General features: G+C 35.3%; 1 protein-coding gene across 1 annotated transcript; it reads left to right on the top strand.

Moving 5' to 3' along the window:
- Positions 1-273: 273 nt before the first annotated feature.
- On the top strand, positions 274-17,751 carry LOC115888989 (succinate dehydrogenase [ubiquinone] flavoprotein subunit, mitochondrial-like). The gene is made up of 6 exons (XM_030908894.1): positions 274-432; positions 907-1,141; positions 7,260-7,584; positions 10,602-11,426; positions 12,732-13,104; positions 17,540-17,751. The coding sequence occupies exons 1-6, from the start codon at positions 319-321 to the stop codon at positions 17,624-17,626; spliced, it is 1,959 nt and encodes a 652-aa protein (XP_030764754.1). The 5' UTR covers positions 274-318; the 3' UTR covers positions 17,627-17,751.
- The last annotated feature ends 5,394 nt before the right edge of the window (positions 17,752-23,145 follow it).

Here is a 23,145-nt window from a genome sequence, read left to right as displayed (position 1 = left end):
ATTCAATTATTGTTCAAATATATGCATTTTACAAATTAAATTTTTAAAATTAATGTTCAAATTTGACGCGTGGACGATAGGTCATCGACAAGGATAGATAGAGTAAAAGCACCGCGTGTGCAACAAAGAAAGAAGATAAATGGAAGTCGTTGATATGTTTGGGACAGTTTCCATAGTGATTTACTTATCCACGTAAGTATATATGATCTAGGGTAGTATTATTACCTAATGGTGCAGGTATGTACGACGATGATACTAACGTAACGACAAATATTGAAATATGTCAAGATCTGTCAGTGCTGACATTCGAATAATAATATGAATCAGATTAATAAACATTTTAGCAGATATATAAATAGCGTTTTCAGGATTTTCCAAAATGGGTATGCTACTCAGCGTGCCAATACCAGATGTATTAAAGGGGCAGGTGATGTAAGTAAATTGTAATCTTAATTAAATAAAAATCACGCAACAAAACGTCACATTATACTTAAAATAAAACCTTTGAACGGGATTAAAAATATAGATTTTTAAAAATTAACACCACATTCAGTGCTTAATGGTTAGCGTTCTCTACAGAATATATTATTGGATGTAACAAAAGTGGAAAGAAGCTGCCTTTCGAAACAATGACAATGATATCAACCAACCAAGCATTGTATAGTACCAAAGGTTTGGAAAACTTTTCTTATGAAAACCATTGCAAGAGTTCTTATCGCACAATTTCACGAGCAAATCATTTCTTCACTCTTCTTTTTTTTTATTAAAAAAAGGCATTCTCCACCACCTTTAATCAAATATATTCTTGCTATGTTCGTAATTTCAAATGAGATAAACTTTATTGAAAACAACTATTTTCGAATATTACAACAGCCAAATCTCTCTTACAATTTTAATATTTTGTAGATTTCTCAAAAATATCCAATAGTCAATCACCAATATGATTGCGTTGTTGTTGGTGCCGGTGGTGCAGGACTTAGGGCAGCTTTCGGATTGGTCATGAATGGATTTAAGACGGCATGTTTAACCAAGTTGTTTCCAACGAGGTCCCACACTGTTGCCGCACAAGGTGGAATAAACGCGGCTTTAAGTAACTACGAAGATGATTATTGGGTGTGGCATCATTATGACACTGTTAAAGGTACCACATTATCCAATTTTATGTATTTGAAATTACTTTGAAATATGTTTATATTGTTCATATATTGTTCATTATTTTATGTTTTTCATTATTGTGTAAATATTCAGAATATTTTTTTAATTTAATAGAAATTGGTAAGATAAGTTGGATTGGCAATGACGATTGATAACTATCTCCATTATTTTACGTCTTCTTGTTTACATCTTATTTGTTGTGGTTTGTTTATTTTGTGAAGGTATCCATTAAGTTGGCAATGTCCGGTTAGAATTCCAATTATAGTTGGAAGAGTGCTTTTAGACATCGCCAAAAATGTCACATTTATGTAAACTTGTTATTGACATATTATTAAGAAATTTCTTCTAGATTTGAATATGATTGAGTTTCTTCGAAAAAAAAAGTAAAAAAGTACTCCATGTTAACTTAATTCTTCTGTTGATTTTTGGTAGTAGAGATCCCGAGCTGTGTATTAGTTGTCCCAAATATATATTATATTCTTCTATTATTTCAGTGCTGTATTATTTATTAGAATGTATTTTCTTTCCACTAGTTCGTTGTGCATTACTTTAGTTTTTGCTAAATTCATTTTGAGACCCACTTTATTGTTGGCTGTATTTAGTTCATTAATTTGTGTAGTTCTTCAGGGCTATTGGCGATTACGACTATGCCATCAGCGAAACTTAGATGGTTAAGACACTCTCTATGATCTATTTTTAATCCTTTGTTGGTCCAGTCCAGTTCACAGAAGATTTCTTCTAATGTTGCTGCAAACAGCTTTGGGTATATCGCGATAAGTTTGGGGTTGTTTTATATATCATTACTCTTGCTTTGGCTTCTTTGTATAATATATTGGCGAGAGTTTCTATATAAGGCCTGTCAATATCTTGTTTCGTTAGGTCTTCTATTATTGTCTTAGGATATATCGAGTCGAAAGCCATCTCAAAGTCTATAAAGGCTATGGCTAGTGGAAGTTCGTACATATACCGGGTGCGTCTCAAAAGTGGCTCACCCCTATAACTTCTTTATTTTTTCCGATAAAAAAAAACGAGATTTGGTATGTTAGTATATGACGTAAATTAGGACTGATTGACGTATTCAGTTGTTTTCGATCACTTCCTGTTTCACCAGAAATGACTACAACTTTTGATTTTTAAATGGCACCCTCGATATTTTTTTACTTTTTTTGATAGAAAATGACACTCTGAATCGAATGACATATCATGTCTTTTGACATATTCGCTCAAAAACAAATTGTATTTTAAATTTCAATTTAGAGTACCATGACTGTGTTAAAAATACTAATTTTTAATCAAGGAGCCTTGAAAAAATAGATTTGATCCTCTAATGTTTTTAGTGTCGTGTCCAGGTCAGTTAAAAGATGCCCAAATCATAATTATAATCATATCTCAATTTTTGGAACAAAACTCTCAATTTTTGGAAATGGAACAAGTATTTTTTTACGAATAATTTAATACCACACACTTGGTATTTCGAGTCAAATTGTCGCTATGAACCACAGGTTACAATTTCAAATAAACTATATGAAAAAATGTCTAAAATTGACATATGATATGTCATTCTATTCAGAGTGTCATCTTCTATCGAATAAAGTACACAAATACCGAGGGTGCCATTTAAAAATCAAAAGTTGTTGTCATTTCCGGTGAAACCGGAAGTGACCGATTATTCAATTATTGAATAATATGCCAATCAGTTCTAATTTATGTCATATACTAACATACCAAAATTCGTTGTTTTATCTGAAAAAATAGTTATAGGGGTGAGCTACTTTTGAGACGCACCCGGTATATTAGTAATAAAATTTATTTTATATTATTTATATTTTTTCCGTATTTATGAAGTAGGGCATCAATATACTCGAGCAAAAGCCCTAAACAAACATCATGGATGGATACAAAATGTAAGCGATGTGAAAGATATTTACAAAAAAATATCTATTTATAGTGTGATATGCAAAATGTGTTTGTAACTTGGTCAAATAAACGAATCGTAAGTTCGCTAAAAAGAATCGTAAAGCCCATCGCCTAACCTCCATATTGAAAACATAATATACATTTTACAATATCCCTATGTAACAATATTTTACGGTCGCTACCGGCATAGTGGTCTGCCGCGTCCGGTTTGGGCTGAACCATCGTAGGCCATCGCCGAAGACGACCCTGAGCGCCGTCGTAACGGTCAAGAAGTGGGAGATGCGCGCGAATGGAATTCGGGCCTACGTGCCAAAAAGGCAGTTAGCGACAAGAGAGAAGTGAACGAAGCGGCGCCTGTTTTAACTTTGAAAGCTCTCTGCAATGTATAACCCGTTCTTTTTTTTTTAATAGATAAGTGAATTAATTACATTAATGAATTTTAATTTCACTTCCTATCATATTTGGCGTCCCAACTTGGGCCATACATTGTGAAATGAAGAGTTTTTAAAAAATAGACATTTTTCTCAATTGCACAGTTCAGTGGTGAAACAGTGCTTGTGAACATTGTAAATTGTGCTAGTGAACATTCTGGAACATTTGTGTGTGGACAAAATTCCTAGAAATTTACTCAGCATAGTGCAAACTCGTCGTTTGGCTGCAAATTCAACACTAAACCCTGATAAGCTTCACCAACTTCAACAAAATCATCCAAGCACCTTGGGTTGAAAGAAAAGAAAAACAAAAAAAAATCAAAACCCGCATCATTTCGGTAAGTTTTTGAACATTTTTTTTCACTCTGCAACCTTCAGAAGAAAACCGATACTGGCTACGGAGCCACAGTAGTAGAAAAACATCTAAATTACGTAACATGGCAGAAGCAAACGTCACTCTTACGCAGCAACAATTTGAAGCACTCTTATCACGCATCAGTAATTTGTCAACACAGTCGTTGGAAACAGGGAATTTCTCTTCATGTTCGTCGCGTTTTAACGGTAGCAAAGACTCTGACGTAAATGCTTTTATAGACGCTATAGAAACCTTCAAAGACTGCTCAAAAGTGTCCGACGCGAACGCTCTGCGTGGTTTATCTATGCTACTCGATGATTTTGCCGCTACGTGGTGGTACGGAGTAAAAGACACTGTCGCAACTTGGGAAACTGCTCTCGATCTTTTACGTCTAACTTTCGGTCCAAGAAAACCAGCATATCTTGTATATCGGGAAATATTTTCAAAAGAACAAGATATTAGAACACCTTCTGATGTATTTATCTGTCAATCGCGTTCATTGCTTGCGCAACTTCCAGCAAATACCCTAACTGAGTCGACGCAGATTGATATGATTTATGGCTTGTTACATAAACGAATACGAGAAAAAGTACCTCGAGATAAAATCCGTACTTTTAACGAATTACTTAAAGAATGTCGCATGGTAGAAGAAACGTTTGTTGATCATTTTGACAGGCCTTCTAACGATAAACGTCCAAAATGTCGATTTTGCAAATATTTGGGACATACAGAAGACCAGTGCCGAAAGAAACAAGGTACTGCAAGTACATCAACAAAAACTTCGACTACAGCGCCTTCACCAAGTAATCCAGTGACATCTGTTCCAAATTCGACCTTGGAAAGTCATCCTCCCCGAATATCAAATCAAGTGACATGTTACGGATGTAATAGACCTGGCTACATTAAATCCAACTGTCCAACTTGTTCCAACACCGCAGCTTCTGTCGAATTCTGTGCTCTTGACAATGTAGAAGTTCCTGTTTACCCTCAGTCACGTCCTATTTTGCCTATAAACATACTAGGAATGAATGGTCAAGGACTGATTGACACAGCCGCCAAGCACAGCGTTGCCAGTGGCTCATTATACGAAGCATTAAGGAAACACAACGTTCCGTATACAAAAACCAGAAGTACGATTAAACTTGCAGATGGTACCGTGAAAGAACAGGAAGTAAAACTTCTGAGAGTTGATGTTTTACTAGGAAGTCGTTATATACCAACAACATTTATGACTCTACCCAATGCTGACAAAACCTTACTAGGCATAGATTTCCTTCGAAGTGCTAACCTTGTTCTGGACATCGGACAGCAAAATTGGAGTTTTGCAGACGATATTTTGACTAAGTATCCCTTGGTATATGAAGATGACCACAAAATTTCCAATATAGAAGTACTTTCCGTTTCAATTTTGAGATCAGATGAAGCCATAATGTTATCCAGTGAAGAACATAAGCAGTTATCAGACCTTCTTGAAGCCAACCAGGATATTTTCGCTCTAGGGGGAGAACCAACTCCTTATGCTGAACACTATATTGATACCAAGTCACACGCACCAATTTCAGTACCACCGTACCGAATGACGCCTGGAAACAAAGAAAAACTTCGACAAGAACTAGACAAGATGTTACGAGATGACATTATAGAAGAATGTGAGTCAGCTTGGTCAGCACCGGTAGTACTCGTTCCAAAGAAGAATGGCGAAACTAGGGTATGTTGCGATTACAGAGCTTTGAACGCTATTACGACACCCGTGCATTATCCGTTACCTCGAATGGACGATCTACTGCATGCAACCAAAAAGACTATATACATGTCAGCCATTGATTTACGTGCGGGATATCATCAAGTGAAAGTGCGGGAACAGATAGAGACAAAACATCGTTCGTGACCCCGTTCGGAACATTTCGGTACCTGGTCATGCCGTTCGGTCTGCGTAACGCACCAGCAACTTTCCAAAAGCTGATCGACAGATTTCGAAGTGGACTTCCATCTATCCTGATACTCGCCTACCTCGATGACGTGCTGGTGATATCTGAAACGTTTGATCAACATATGACAGACTTAAAACGTGTCTTCGAAAGACTCAGAACGTACAAACTCCGTGCGAATCGTGATAAATGTACATTTGCGACTCCACAAGTAAAATATTTGGGACATTTGATCACCTCTAATGGCATTCAAGTAGATCCAGAGAAAACTTCAGCTATTACGAAGATGCATCCGCCACAAAATGTAAAGCAGGTTCGGTCATTCTTACAATCCGCTTCCTGGTATCGACGGTTCATCGACAGATTTGCTGAATTGTCCAGACCCTTGTCTAATCTTTTGAAGAAAGATGCTACTTGGAACTGGAGACCCGATCAGAAAAACTCATTTGAATCTTTACTAAGAGCTTTAGCTAGTGCACCAGTACTCCAGCAGAACGACCCTAGCAAACCATATGTGCTACGAACTGATGCCTCATCTTACGCCTTAGGCGCGGTCCTAGTTCAAGGTGAAGGTTCTGAAGAACATCCTGTCGAATATGCCAGCAGATTACAAACAACCGGTTTCAGTGCTGCTTACCTCAACTTTGCAAGAGAAATGCGAAATCCTGATGAAGTACAGAATGATCCACGGCCTGTTAGGGAAAATGAAAATTTTATCCCAGAAATAACACCTTACCTGCAAGGAATGTTTACAACGATTATGGAAGCTAAAGGCCAGCATGAAAAATGTCAAGATCGTCAAAAGAAGTATGCCGATAACTCACGATCGACACCGTCTACTTTTGATGTTGGAGACAAGGTTTTTGTGACGCTACATACGAAGAGTAGTCACACTAAACAGAGTACTACTAAATTTGATCCGAAAAGGGACGGACCCTATGTCATAACTAGACAGGTTTCGCCCGTCTCTTATGAAATTGCCAACATTGATACTCCAGGACAACCTTTAGGCATTTATCACTGTAGCAACATATTCAAGTATCGTGGAGATGACGCTACAGAACCTAAAGTTCCTATCAGAAGAAGAGGCCGCCCGAAGAAAACCAACCACACTAGTGCTGGTCCCTCGACATCTCAATGTCCACGGAACCAGAGGGGGAGACTGTAACAATATTTTACGGTCGCTACCGGCATAGTGGTCTGCCGCGTCCGGTTTGGGCTGAACCATCGTAGGCCATCGCCGAAGACGACCCTGAGCGCCGTCGTAACGGTCAAAAAGTGGGAGATGCGCGCGAATGGAATTCGGGCCTACGTGCCAAAAAGGCAGTTAGCGACAAGAGAGAAGTGAACGAAGCGGCGCCTGTTTTAACTTTGAAAGCTCTCTGCAATGTATAACCCGTTCTTTTTTTTTTAATAGATAAGTGAATTAATTACATTAATGAATTTTAATTTCATTTCTATTTATTTTCTTAGGCTCGGATTGGATAGGAGACCAAAACGCTATCCACTACATGACGAGAGAAGCACCCCGATGCATTCAAGAGCTAGAAAATTGGGGAATGCCTTTCTCCAGAATGATGGACGGCCGCATATACCAACGAGCTTTCGGTGGTCAAACTTTGGGCTTCGGCGAAGGGGGTCAAGCCCACAGGACCTGCGCCGCCGCCGATTCCACAGGACATTACATGTTGCACGCCCTCTATGGTCAAGCATGCAGACATAATGTTGATTTTTTCATCGAATTTTTCGTGATGGACTTGCTGATGAAAGATGACGTGTGTCAGGGTGTCATAGCTTGGTTAGTATCTTTGAGATAATATCAGTTGATAAAAATGGAGGGGGACCCGAAGAAAATGAGCGCGATGGGGAGTGCAAAAAGGACATATTTGCTGCACGACGCATGAGTTTTGCAGTTCTGCAATCATGCTGAGTGCAACACATGTGCTTTTCGCACATGTTGCATACAACATTTTTTCTTTTCATTGACATTCTTATTTAAATGTTTATGAGAAAGTTTTAACAATGTAATTCAGAGAATAATATTACCACTAACAATGATACTATAAACAAATATTATTTTTATTTTTTATAACTTTTTTTGGATGGCCTTTTTGAAAATGTACCAGTCTTTGTCGGCGTGAGACAAGGGCAGCCTCAGTCCTACTTTCTTCTCTCTTTAATATCATTATGGATCAGATGATTAAAGATGTGAAACTCTTGGAGATTGGATACAGAATGGGTCAGAAATCCGTCGGAATTGTATGTTATGCCGACGATGCAGTACTGATGGCAGAGAACGAGGATGACGCACAGCGACTCCTTTACCGGCTCACAAATAATGCTGAATCTCCCAACATGCAGATATCCGTGGAAAAAACGCAATCAATGGTAATAACGAAAGAACCAATCAGATGCAAACTCGTAGTTAACAACCAAACAATTAACCAAGTATCCCAATTTAATTACTTGGGCGTGAATATCTCTGGTAACAGAAATCTCTCAGACGAAGCAAGGCTCCAAGCAAACAAAGCAGCACGAATATATGGCTACTTAAGAGATTCCATATGGAGAAATTTATGTCAAGAGAAAGTAAAGTTCGCATATACAAGACTTGTGTTAGACCAGTTCTTACTTATGCTAGAGAGACTTCAGCCGAAACATCAAAAATATAATACTCAGAACAACAGAAATGAAAGTATTAGGAACAATACGCGGAATCACTCTAAGAGATAGAATGCGAAACCACGACATCAGAGAGGAACTGGGAGTGCAAGACATAGTGAGGTGGAGAAAATCAAGAAGGCGTTATTGGGAAGACCATGTTGAAAGAATGGACCACGGCAGAATAGCAAAATGGGCGCGAACACAAATACTCAACACACCCAGACCACCTGGCAGGCCACCAAAAAGATTGTACGAAAGTTGGACATCCGGTTCACAAGAGGCTTAAGTAGTTGTTTTATACAGGGATAACCTTATTGCAAGAAGAAGAAGAGAAGAAGAAGATAACTTTTTTTAAGTCAATTTTAATTTTAATGGCGCAGTTTGAACAATTTACCAGGGTAATTGATGGACAAACTTCATTTCCAGTAGTCTTGAATATTATTTTCCTTTCTGCTCGTGGAGGTTTCGGGATTCTTGTTCTTCACTTAAAACTCTTCCGGAATGTTGCTGCGTGGTATCCAGTACTGGTACTTGATTTACCTTCCAGGATTTGAGCAGCTATCTGATTTTTTTTTGGCAAGTGACTCTTCAATGTAATTCTCAGCTACATTTGAAAACTTCCATCCCCCATGACGTTTTAGTGTTAACATGTTTGCCCCAGATTCCACAAGAAATATTGCAGAAGATCTGCGGAAACAATGTCCTGTATATTCCATTGGATCTTTAATATTAAGGTATTTTGCAATGTCACTGGGACCTTATAAAAATCTATTATGGCTGGTAGATTGACGACGAAGCAATGTATATTTGCTGATACATTTCAATAAAATGAAAACTTCTAATTTTACCGCTTAGTACAAGTGATCGAGGTTTGTTCGTATTGCTATTAGGAATTTTCACAATTATGATCGAACCCGTTTCATTAATATATTTAATCATTTAATGTTACTTTTTGCAACTCGTCCCTGCGGTATGCTTCCGCAATGCCAACTACTGCAACTATCTACAATACAATAATAAAAAATAAGCAGATATAAATTTTATGTAGTTAAACATTGTAGTGCTACCTTCGTCATTAGATATTTATTATCTGAAGCTTCAATTAAAAATTCGTCAAATTCCTGTCGGGTAAAAATTTTTGATTTCTTAGGACGGTTTGGTAAAATGTCGGATTTCAACATTTTTATTGATTAACAGCGTAGCCTTTAACATTGAATACTCAAATATCGAAAGGGTTGATGGCTTTAATATCTCTGATTTTTCCTTCGAATATGCTAGGAGAACGTTTTCAGTAATGTCCTTAACAAATCTTGTGGTACACCAAATTTCATACACCTTTTTACCTCTGTCGGGTAATAAATCTGTTGTAGCTTTATTTGTAATTTCAATTATTATATCTGGAGGGGTGCCAATCATTCCTTCGTCACTATCCGAATACAACATTTTTAACAGCTTACAGCAAAACACAACTTGAAAATTATGGCAATTTTTGCTGGCAGGCGACATTCATGGTCAATTTCCTGGGCAAAGCCACTGTATTTTTTAACTTATTACTTCACATAAGACTTTATATGGCGACTAACAAAAATATACTTGCATTAGTAACAATATTTGGATTAACAAAATCAAGGTATATTTTTTTTCTCTTTAGTTAAACTCGTCATTAATAATGTCAGGGTGTTTTTTGCACTAGTGCAAAAAAATAACTTTTAATACAGTAGATAGGTAGTGTAAAAAATAGTTACTTTGTGCACGATCGTAGAAAAAGGTTGTAGCTAATATGATCCGGGGGTGGAGAGGCTGTTTCATGCAGCAGAAGATAGGGAAGTTTTCAACGAAATAGTCATGGAGATCGGTAACGCCTGAAGACAGGCATGGCATCGCAAGAAGAAGAGAAGATTTAAACTGTGTTTTAAATGTCTAAAAATATAAAGCTGGGTAGTATAGACTCAGTTAACTAATTTGCTAGTATTGTTTTACGTTAAGATAATAAATGTTATTAGTTAAGAATAAAGTAAGTTAACGTAATTATTTAATGACAGAAGATAGATACGTTACTGAAAGAACTAAGGAAAATTCATAAAATTGATGTATCCTAATATTCTAGACTCGAAGTAAATAAAAGCGAAAATGCAAAAATTTCTGTTTTAGGAATTTAGAAGATGGGACGATACACAAATTCTGGGCCAACAATACCGTCATAGCTACGGGTGGTTATGAAAGATCATATTTCTCTTGTACTGCTGCGCACACGTCTACAGGCGATGGTACCGGGATGGCAACCAGAGCCGGTTTACCCCTCCAAGACTTGGAATTCGTCCAGTTCCATCCGACGGGAGTTTACGGCGCCGGAGTCCTGATTACAGAAGGCGCACGCGGCGAAGGAGGATATTTTGTCAATTCGAATGGAGAAAGGTTTATGGAAAGACACGCCCCCAATGCCAAGGATCTTGCATCCAGAGATGTGGTATCCAGAGCTCTTACAATAGAAATCATGGAGGGTCGAGGCTGTGGTCCCAAAAAAGAATACATCAACTTACAACTGCACCACATTCCTAAAGAGGTCATCATGAAACAACTTCCTGGCATACGAGAATCTGCCGCTACCTTTGCTGGCGTGGACATTCTTAGAGAATGCATACCCGTTATTCCTACCGTTCACTACACCATGGGCGGTATACCTACCAATTACAGAGGTCAGGCGATCACGCAGGTGGCGCCTGGAAAGGATAAAGTAGTGAAAGGTTTGTATGCTTGTGGAGAATGCGCTTGTGTATCGGTGCACGGAGCCAATAGATTGGGAGCCAATTCATTGCTGGAAACTGTGGTTTTTGGTAAAGCGGTAGCTGAATGTATAACGGAGAAAAGTTGTCCCGGTGAAAAGATCAATTCAGATGATGAGTTGGGCGGGGATACTCTGCAAATGTTTGATGAGATGAGACATAGTAAAGGAAAATATTCTGTTGGACAATTAAGGTGAGTCATCTAACTATAATTTTATAATTGGCGATATACAGAGTGATCCGAACTGTATTCCGGAAACTGCAGCAGTATATTCTGTATGGATTAAAATAAATAAAAAAGTTCGCATAAATGTATGTCCTAAAATGCTTAGTTTCGAAGATACAGGGTGTAGGAATTTAATTTTATTCAAATAATTTCTTAAGTAAAATTGATGTCTGGGGTCTCTATTGTAGAGGGCGCCACCGTCGGCGCAATCTATATATTTTTAACTTTTTTGAAGAGTAATAACTTTTCGTCCGTACCTTTATAAAACTACTGAGACTGAGTAAAAAAATATACATTTACGGTTTTTACGTAAAAAAGGTATCTTGGTAAAAATCGTTACGAATAATGGTTCTCGACATACTTTGAATCGAAATTATCAATACCTGTCATTATTGACATCAATTATTATTAAACATGTCGACTAAATAGGTAGTTGTTAAACTGAAATCATAAATTTGAAATGTTTTTGTGCCAAAAGTTCAACAGCAACTGTTTTATCATAATTTTTTCGAAGAAGAAGTTATGATTACTTTAAAAAACAAAAAATTCCAAAATTTATCATTTCAGTTAAATAACCCATAATAATGAAATAACTATCTACTCAACAAGTTTATTTTTCTCAAAAACAATGACTTTATTGTTCTGAATAATCAATAAAATTCTGTCAATAATGACACGCATTGACTATTTTTATTCTAAATATCTTGAGAACGGTTACTCGTAGCGATTTTTACCAAGATACATTTTTTACGTAGAAAATCACGGAAATGTGTATCTTTTCACTCAGTAGGTTTTATACAGGTACAGACGAAAGGTTATAACTCTTATTCACATTAATGTCATATTCACCTCAATATCAAATATCTCATGTCAAAAAATTCCCAGACACAAATTTTCAACCAAATATTGAAATACTAATAACAAATGTTGTTACTTCAGAAAATATTTCGAAAAAATCGGAATAAAAATGAAACTCCTACACCCTGTATCTCCGAAACTAAGCATTTTAGAACATATATAACTTTATAGGAACTTTTTTACTTATTTTTATCTACAGAATATACTGCCGAAGTTTTCGGAATACAGTTCGGAATTACAGTTCGGATTGGTTCTTCCAAGTTGATCGGCACCGAAAAAATCTATATTTCACTTCATTACACTTCTAACTTCTCTTTACAGTTTCCTAATAATTTTTCATTGGTAAAAATGTGTTAATTTTTGAATTCATAGAACTTATTTGGCACAGTTTTTAATATAACAACTTCGTTTAAGGCTGATGCTGCAAAAAACGATGCAGAGACATGCTGGCGTATTCCGAACTCAAGAAATCCTCGCAGGGGGAGTCCAAAAAGTCGCTGAGCTTTATAAAGAAATAAACAATATCCAAATCACCGATAAAGGGTTAATTTGGAATACGAACCTTGTCGAATACTTTGAACTGAAGAATCTTTTTATAAACGCTCTCCAAACTATAACAGCTATGGAGGCAAGGAAGGAATCAAGAGGTGCCCATGCCAGAGACGACTGTAAGCAAAGAATCGACGAGTACGATTATTCCAAGCCGATCCGCAATCAGACAAAAAAATCGTTTGAAGATCATTGGCGAAAACATACATTATGCTGGATGGATGTTGAGCAAGGAGAGGTTAGTAACTATATATCCCTTATTACATTAGGTTTTGGTCTTGGTCTATTTTACTGCAATCTTTTCAGATCTATCGTGGTCCTCTGATGTCTTGTTTACAAACTTCAGTTGAATTCACAAAGTTTGATAAGTTGGTTTCGTCCATTTAGAGGCATCAGTTCGAAACGTCGAGGGCGTCATCCTGTATAGCCCGTCTCCAATTATGCCAAAATCGACCCCCATTTTTCTTCAATATCAAATCTTTAGTCCCACCCTGATAAAGAGTTAAACGAAACGTCGCCGTCGTGTCCAACTTTGCAGGGTGGGACCGTGTGCACCGTCGCTCACATAGCCTACCAACCAAATTTGGTCACGATCGGACGACATCAACTTTTGACGTTTCTTACGTCAAAACTAACTGTCACAGTGACATGTGTCGTACACGGTTAAGTTGGCCTTGGTCCAGTCTATCGACATACCAAATTTCATTTAAATCAGACAAATTTTTTATTCCATTCATTGATAATGGGGTCTCGTAGTCCACGATACATCGTCAAAATATCATGAAAACCATCTTAGAACATTCCACATTAACAATACCATCTAAATTCCGAGTTTCAGCCCCCTAGCTCTCATAGGCTCCGAGTTATATTACAACTTTTCCTCTCCAAGATCGTTACAATTTTTCTTCTCGCGAGCTCGTGTGTCACGGTCTTCAATTTTTAGTCCCATGGCACGTAAAGAAGACCCAATCAATTGTTTTTGCCAGGTCATCGCACATATGTTTAATGTGTTCTACCATTTTTTCGCCTGATTGATAAAATCAGCACATGACTTTTATATCAAAATAAAAACACTAAATCACCACAATACACCAAAACACTTTTACTTTTACACTGGACCGTTTAACATGGTTAGCGAAACGCGCGTCCAGTGTAAAAGTAAAAGTGTTTTGGTGTATTGTGGTGATTTAGTGTTTTTATTTTGCTGTATAACATCAAAGGTTCCAACCCTCAACTGTAATGACTTTTATATGTTAAGGCCGTTAAGCTTTTATATGTTAATCTAGCGGTCTACTGGTCATCATTATCAGAATTTTTCCACTGTATACCAGGTTGCCTCAGCTAGAATGAGTATACCATTTTTCCTGCTTTATACAGGGTGTTTAAAAAAACATGTGCCATCTCTCGTAGAAACATAACATAACAATATTCCTCACGTAAAAATAAGACTTATTTTTCATATCAACATAGGTCCGATTCTGCTTTGTTTCGTAGCTATAGGGTGTTAAAGTCTTAATAATATTTCGATTTATTATAATTTTCTTCCAAGTACTTTTAGTGATTTGAATGAAATTTTGGGAGTAAAAATTACTATAAGTGTCACATATTTTAATGCTAAACAAATGTCAACAAATTAATCAGGGACGTGCATAACAATATTCCTCACGTAATGACGTCTGGGTTTTCACTGGAATTTTTTTCAAGAAAAAAACATGTGCGCCACTGAGTTTTTTCTTTTGGTATCAAAATTGTGTAGGCCGTTTAATGCCAATTAAAAGTTATCTCTTGATATTTTGTCCAATTCGGCCTCCTTGATGAGATTTATAAACGCAATTTTATTAATCACAATTAATAAAATTGAAATAAAAACAAAATTAATAAATTATATATTTAACGTAATTTATTATTAAATATTATTAGTATTAGTCCAACATATAGCAATTTCAAATAAAAAATAATGGTATTTAAGATAATTACAAAAAAACTAATTTTAAACAGTTTTAACATCCTGTAACTCTAAAACTATGCATTTCCATACTCATGTTTATAGCAACTTTTTTTCATATTTTTTGATGAGGAATCAATGAGTACTTATTTAAAATTTTCGCAAGTTAATGCTATTATTTTTTTTAAAGGTTGCTATTAGACTTGGATCAAGGCAAATTAATAAAATTGCGTTTATCTCATCAAGGAGGCCAAAATCGACAAAATATCAAGAGACAACTTTTAATCAGCATTAAATTGCTTACATTATTTTGCTAACAAGAGAAAAAAAGTCAGTGGCGCACATATTTTTTTTAGAAAAATATTCTCCTGATAACCCATATGGACGTCCCTGGTGAATATGTTGACACTTTTTTAGCTTTAAAATATGTCGCATTTATAGTAACTTTTACCCTCAAAATTTCATTTGAAACGCAAACAGTACTTAAAAGAAAATTATAATAAATCAAAAAAATATTAAGATTTTAACACCCAGTAGCTACGAAACAAAGCAGAATCGAACCTATATTGATATAGTAAACGCCACGAATGTTTGGGAGTGATTCATCACTTGATGAAGTTAGAATCGACATGCGCGCTATCATTTTTACATTAAAAACGTAAATTTTTACCGCAGATGTAGGTTTTTAAAGGCCCGGCCTATTCATCTGCCTGCGCTCCTCCTACTAATTCTAAAATGTTATTTAGTGATTGACAAAGACGATACTATATCGCGTTTCTTTGATTGATTCGTTTTTATGCGTCAGTCCATTGGTGTGCTTGCAGTGCGACCAATGGGGCATTCCAGTTTATATTTTTAACCAAGTATATGTTTTGACAAGACTTTGACAGTTAAAACAACAAATTACCACAGATTGTATATTGATTATTATATGATATGAAACACCACGGCACTGGAATTAAGTTTTATGTGACTGAACAGATTAGTTCACATGGTAGCGACCTTTGAATAAGAAGACTAAGGAAGGAGCATATAAAAAATCTTAGGTCCACCGCTATGGGCCTCAAATATGGCCGACTTAAATTCCGGTTTATCAGTGCCGTTCTAATTTTATTTAAAAAATGTAAAACTATGATGTAGGGTAGACGTGGGGCAGACTCAATAATGTTTTTTTTACTTTACGTTGTGAATAAATGTTGGTAGTTATTAAAATTGTTATAAAAATATAAAATTCTAATAAAAATAGTTAAGTTATAATAATTATTTATAACCATAAACATCCGATACGCTACTGAAGCAGGTAAGTCAAATTGACGTATCTAAATTCTTTGACATCTAATCTTTGACAAGTAGTAAATAAAAGCAATAATGCAAGAAAAAATATATAATTAGTTAATTTAAGTGAATTTCATAAATGATCGGTTTACTACACGTATATATATAATAATAGTCACTTACTAGCGAAAAGTTGTTCCATTATTTCACACATTTTTGCCGAGATCTACCATACGCTACACAACCAACTATTTTAGAGTCTTTTTCGACAAATCGCGATAGTGTCACTGTTAATTTAAGTTCTGCCACAATTTCCATCTAGATTTACTACTTTTATACAACTATCAGTAGTCGAATAAATAATAAATAACATAAAATAAGCTCCGTAAAGACTAACAAATCCACAAAATTTCAAATCAAATTCAAATGTGTCAAATGAATCGTCAAACAGAACTGTCAAGGATCCCTACCCTAGAGTCCTTTTTCCGCCCACCATGCATGAATACATATAGCATTATGCTCCTTCCTTAGTCTTCTTATTCAAAGGTAGCGACCGATGAATCACTCCCAAACATTCGTGGCGTTTACTATATGAAAAATAGATCTTATTTTTACGTGATGAATCTCCCCACGAGAGATGGCACATGTTTTTTGAAACACCCTGTATAGTTGTTTTGAATTTGTTATTCTACCTACACCTTGTCACTGTTGCATTGGTTGGGTTAATAACTGTATCATTTTATAATCTGACGAGAGAAGATATAATGAGTCAGAGAATATAGTAGTCGGATACAATAATTTCCTCTAAAATATGTAATAAATATTGTAACATTTTATTTGTTTCTCATAAAAAACATGAGTAATAACAGTGATAAAATTTATATCTAAAGCGGCCCATACATTATCAAACAAATTGCGCAACGAAGCGATGCGCAACGTTGCTTTGCACAACTGATTCAGCGGTCCATACATTATCAAACAAGTTGCGCAACGAAGCGATGCGCAACGTTTCGTTGCACAACTGTATCACCCATGCACTTAATAAAATTTTGATCAAACTTTTCATTAAAAGTTGTGCATTGTTTGAGAAATAATCATGTCCTCAATTGCCATTGCGTCAATTATTATCGTATCTACCCTAGATAATTTCAATGATACCAAAAAACGAAAAAGAAAACAAAGAATTTGGATGAAAGAACTAAAATATTGCACAACGAAGCGCAACACACACATACACTACACAACGCGCTGCGCAAACGCCTGTTGCTCAAAAGAATTCAAACATTCTTGAAACTTATCAAACATTTGCGCAACGCATCAAACGTTACCATACATTGGCAACTCGTTGCGCAACAGCCTGCGTTGCGCAATTTCTTTGATAATGTATGGGCCGCTTTAACAAATAGGTCTATTGCTATATTTGACATTTTTTATTGAGTTATTTCTGTTTCAGGTTATTCTTACATATAGAGCAGTAACGGATTGTACCATGAATGAGGCAGAATGTCCATCGGTACCACCTAAAATTAGAGCATACTAAGTAGTTATTGTTGCATAAAGAGAAAAGTAATCAAAATAGCAAATTTCATTTGCATAATTATTATTTATTGTATTGATATTAGCCTTTAACGAAAAAAGAGAATAATAAAACACTATGAAACAATATACAGCATATAGTAATTATTGCTAATGTTATAAAATCATGTTACTCAGCTTATTCACTACCAGCCCAGAGGTAAAGTACCTACAAGTCTCCAGTGGCGGCTCGTCAGGTGCAGTAGGTGAAGGGGCACTTCACCGAAAAAAATACTCAAATTAAAGAAAAAACTTTACTGCTTAAAATATTAATTTAGTTTAATATATTTACATGTATCTAAATAATAAAATGGTAATTTTTTATAAATTATTTTTTTTCCGGGCGGACCTTTTCATAATAGGTCCACCGCATCGTTAATTCCGGCGGAAAAAGTAGCATTATTGGCCCGCATGCGCCTACGTTTCCACGAAGCCACAAGTAAAGAGAAAATATTTGTGAGCCGAGCGGCTGCGGCTGCACAGTTTCCATGGCAACGTGACGTCAGCCTAGCGGCAGCATGTAAATTCCCCGCCCCGAAATTTTTTATCGGCGACCGATGTGAATGAGTTTTTGGGCAGTTCGCTTCGTCTTCCTTTATGCTAATATTCGGTTACTTCGGCGAGTAATTAACTGTGTAAAGACTGTAAAGCTGTTGTTGATTATTTATTGTTGTTTGTTAATGGTTTTTGTTGATTTAACTTGTTAATTTGTGCTGTTTGTTTTGTTGTTGTGTTTTAAAACTGCTGTGTGTGTGTCAGTGTTCAAAAATGAATCCAATAAATGACTTGGTGTGCAATTAGAAACATGAAAATTTGAGCTGATTTACAAAAATTAGTAAGGTTAGTAATATAAATAAGTCAAATTTATTTTGGTTAATATTGCTTAGTAAACATTAATGTAATAATAATTGAATAATAATTGAATGACTCCTCGATTGTAACCAACAATTTTTTCAATATCGAAATTTCAGTGAAAAAACCGAGGAAAAAACGTTATACCTATGAAAATTACAACCTTATTTCACTGAATTCTCTATTTTGAAAAAAATGTCGGTTACAACGTTTTTCGGGGAACCTCAATAAATACAGTGTTTGCCATAAAGTTGGAACCATATGGACGGTTTTTCTCGGTATTAGAGTTTAAAAAAAACTTTTTGTATGTAACCATATAGACGTTTTTTTATATTAGAGTTTTAAAAAATATTTTTGTGGCAATCAATTCTGCTTTAAAAACAAAGTTAAAATGCACCAAGTCAAAGGTGAAACATAATTTTGTTAGTCACCTTTTTTAAAATAATAATAATTTAACTGATTTTTAAAAATTTCTTTTAAATATTTTGTATTTGACAGCTCCCAGATGTTAGCTGTCAACTTTGACTTGGTGCATTTGAAGTTGTTTTCAAAGCAGTAGTGATTGCCACAAAAATATTTTTTAAAACTCTAATATAAAAAAACGTCCATATGGATCCAACTTTATGGGGGACACCTCGGGGGACTTTATTATATTTAATTTAAATTTAATTATATTTTCACTGGAAATGTAATGTAAAATAATGTGTTTATCGAAAACTGGTTGTATCTCTTTTTATTTAATGTGTTTTAGCCCAAACTAAAAATAACGAAAATATTATAGATATTAGTGTATAAATAATAACAAAGAAAAATGTTGACAAAATGGTGAATGCAGCAAAAATTTTTCAAATAATATTTTAAAAAATGTTGACAAAATGGTGAATGCGCCAAAAAAAATTTCAAAATTTAACTCTTCACCTAATTTTATACCCACGAGCCGCCACTGCAAGTCTCAATAGTTTTTATAAAGGCAGCTTCTTTGGAGCTGTGAAACTTGTTAGATAACATAAGCTAAGGGAATATTTAAGTAGGTACGTCGGGTTATATGTATGCATATGTTTATTAGTTACCAGTCTGGTTATGCATAAGCTGTCATCAAAACTATGTGACTACTTTAATAAAATGTACTGTTTTAGCTATCTAAATTTGTCTCAGTTAATCCATTGGTTCACAATCCATTAATGTATGTCTGTATGTAACTAGAATAAGCAGGAATATGACAAAGTTACATATTAAACATTATGGAAACATTTAAGGGGGTTCACGTAATATAATTTTGGCCACAACCACTGATGCCAGAATATTACCTACCCATCAACTTATAATCCGGTTGAACCGCCATTTTGGTACTCCACGATCAAATAATAATCGTAATTGCAAAAGTTCATCGTACTACGGCCGGTCTTGAGAGATTTTGACCATGTCTGCTACAGCGAAGCCCCTCAGAAAAATAAATAAACATAGATGGGCTTTAATATACTTGTTCATACAACCGTCATGCTTGTATTTATTGTTGTGACAAAATTGCCACACCCCTATATGGATTTACCAAAGTAATTTACACATGTAAATTACTTTGTTCTGTTTAATCTTTATGCCAGTGTCTTCCCTCTTTAAGATGTTAGAAAGCGGGTTTAGTGCCAGACAAAACCAAAGCGGGCAACGAGTCGCCTTGAAATATATCTCTATTTATTTGGATATATTTAGTTTCTATTTTTCCTATTTCTGTATTAAGTATTATTTTTGTTTTTCATTTGTTCATTACAGTTTTGAAACATTCCTTGTGTACCTTATATATGTCGAGGACTTTCTGGAACCAGCTATGGGGAACTGAATCATATGCTTTCTGGAAGTCAATATATGATGAATGTAGGTTCCTTCTTCGTTTTCTTATTTGCTCTGTCACTATGATATCTATGATGAGTTGTTCCTTGCATCCCTTTTGATTGTTTAATACACTCTTTTTGTTCGATTGCTAGGATACTATTTTTGCCACAGTGGTCTATTTGCGATGATGGAAGTGAATATTTTGTAGATTGTGGGAAGGCATGTTATTGGTCTGTATTTGGTTGCATTTCTGGTGTCTTCATATATTGACTTAAGGTGTGTTACTCCAGTTGACATAAACTCGGGCATGGTTTTTAGTGTCAGCCAGTATCTTGTTAAATTACGTGCTAGATGGTTGTGTGTAAATGTAAAAAAATTGTAGTAGTAATTGTGGATGTTGTCGATCCCTGTTGCTTTCCAATTTTGTGTTTTCTTTACTGTTTCGCTTATTTCGTCAATGGTTGTCTGTTTATATTCCGTTCTAGTAATTCTTTGATTGACATCTTCCGTTTCTATCCATTGTGTTTCCTCATTGTGATTTACTTTTTCAGACCATAGCCTGGTCCAATATTTTTTTGTCTTCCTTGGTTGGTGCTCCATTGCCCTTGTTACTTGTTTTGTACAGATTGTTTTAGAATTGTTTCTCGGTGTTTGTTTTGTGTTTTTCTCAGTATTGTATCTTGATATATTTTGAGTCTCAGCTTCATTTATGTTTTCATTGTTTTTATTATGTTTTGCATGTTTTGTATGTGTCTTATACTTCTTCTCCAGAATTCTTTTATCTTTGTTGTTTAATTTACGTGATCTCTTACGCTCCTTGTAGACTATGATTTTGCTCTTAAATTTTCAATTCGTTTCTCTAGTCTCATCATCAACCCGAGTTTATTATTTTTTGTTTTCGTTTCTCTTTCATTCTGTATAACAATTTTACCACCCATTACCAAAATCGCACTTGTTATGGTTAGTGCTCCGCGGTATATTATTGCGTGTATTTGTTCTATTTCTATGTGATTTCTGAGATATTGTAGTATGACTTCATTCGTTATTTTAGTAGTGTTTGTTAATTTGTTTTTGCAAGATTGGTCTCAAGGTTGGGTTTGTGTCTATGTATTCGAGTATTGTTCTTTCCATTTTTTCTTAATTAATTATTATTAATATAATTATTGAGAAAATCCTGAATTTACTCACTATTTTTTAACTAAATTGTCAATTAGATAAAATTTACCCCTGAAAATTAATTTTGTAGAAAAAATTTCGAAAAAACAAAAAAAATATATATTAAATGAATATTAAGAGAATATATCTGAGAACTGATAATAAATAAAAGTAACACATAAAAAAAACAAAATTTGATTTTTTGGGGTACTCTATAAAGTTCTATTCTTCTTCTTTTTTTAAACTTCCACCAATTTCTGAATTAAAATGTTAAATGGGCAACGGCCCAGCTACGTCGAAAAAACCGGTTCCCATTAGAACACCGAAGTTAAGCGACTTAAGGCGATACTAGTGGATGGACGGGTGATCGGTTTGAAACGCTGTATGGTGTTGTTGTCCAAAAAAAGGCAAAAGTGTAAAATCTACTGACACACACTGCTCATTCACGCCGGTTCGGGGCCGGATGAGATCGGATATCCCGTGAGCAAGAGTCGATTTAGACACTTGCCAAGTCGGTAGGCCATTGACCATGATATGGCCGAGGACCGCGGTTCGGATTCTGCGTAAACAAAGTAGGCCCCGTCCAGATTAGCCCTGCCAGCAAAAAGGAGACGTTAACTGAAATCTTTACTTTACTTTTTTAAAATGTTAAATAAATTGTACAACCTATTTTTAACTTAATACACTCGAAGGTCAGGATACCTACATGAAGTGGTACTATATTATAGTAGATATCATAATATCGCATTGTGCCAAAGATACGCAACAATATCAAATTTAAACCTAAACGAAGGTGGACCATTATATGGTACTATATTATAGTACCACTTTATGCTTATTGCCACTTTATTATTATTTATGCTTCATGCTACCATAATATTGCATTGTCACCGAAGGTACGCTAGTATACCAAATTTGAGTCTAATCGAACATCAGGAAGTTGTTCTAATTCAGCTGTACAGGGACATCATTTTAAGTGTCTCACTCGATTTATAATTTTCCTGTTTGGTATTTAAAGATAGTAGAAAGATTTTCTAATGTAATTTTTCGCAAGGATGCCGATTCTCTACACCAAAATTTTTTAAAACGTCAATTTTGACAGATACGACGCCATCTTAGGGTTCCCAACTTGAGCATCGGCGATTCCGGGACAATTATTTTTAAGTTTTTAAATAATTGAAACAAAACATTAAATATTAGAAATTAAAATATATTATATGTAAATGTGATTTTTTTGGTCCCGGCCAAGGCAAAATTTTCGCCGGGACAAACTTTCTGATTCCTGGTTAATCCCGGTCAAACCGGGACGGTTGGGAACCCTACGCCATCTTGATTTTTTTTAAATGGAAACCCCCACATATTTTAGCATGGTCTGGTAGACATATTTTAGCTAATTTCAAAAATATATAGTTTAGTATACTTTGCTCTTACCGTTTTCGATATACAGTGGATTTAAAAATGAATTGTTCCAGAATCATTTTAAGTGTCTCACCCAATTTAAAATTTTCCTCTTTTCTATTTTAAGATAGTAAAAAGATATTTTAATGTAATTTTTCGCGAGGATGCCGATTTTCTACATTAAAAATTTTTACAACGTCAATTTTGACAGATACGACGCCATCTTGATTTTTTTTAAACGGAAACCCCCAC

This window comes from Sitophilus oryzae, unplaced genomic scaffold, assembly GCF_002938485.1.
Source record: "Sitophilus oryzae breed Bouriz unplaced genomic scaffold, Soryzae_2.0 scaffold_810_pilon_pilon, whole genome shotgun sequence".
Lineage (NCBI taxonomy): Eukaryota > Metazoa > Arthropoda > Insecta > Coleoptera > Curculionidae > Sitophilus > Sitophilus oryzae.
This window is presented reverse-complemented; position numbering and strand designations above follow the sequence as displayed.

Excerpts from the sequence above, each read along its gene's own strand:
- LOC115888989 (XM_030908894.1), top strand. The coding sequence starts at position 319 with ATGAATCAGATTAATAAACATTTTAGCAGATATATAAATAGCGTTTTC. Across the intron at positions 1,142-7,259 it reads TCATTATGACACTGTTAAAG|GCTCGGATTGGATAGGAGAC; the intron begins GTACCACATTAT and ends TTATTTTCTTAG. Across the intron at positions 13,105-17,539 it reads TGGATGTTGAGCAAGGAGAG|GTTATTCTTACATATAGAGC; the intron begins GTTAGTAACTAT and ends TTTCTGTTTCAG.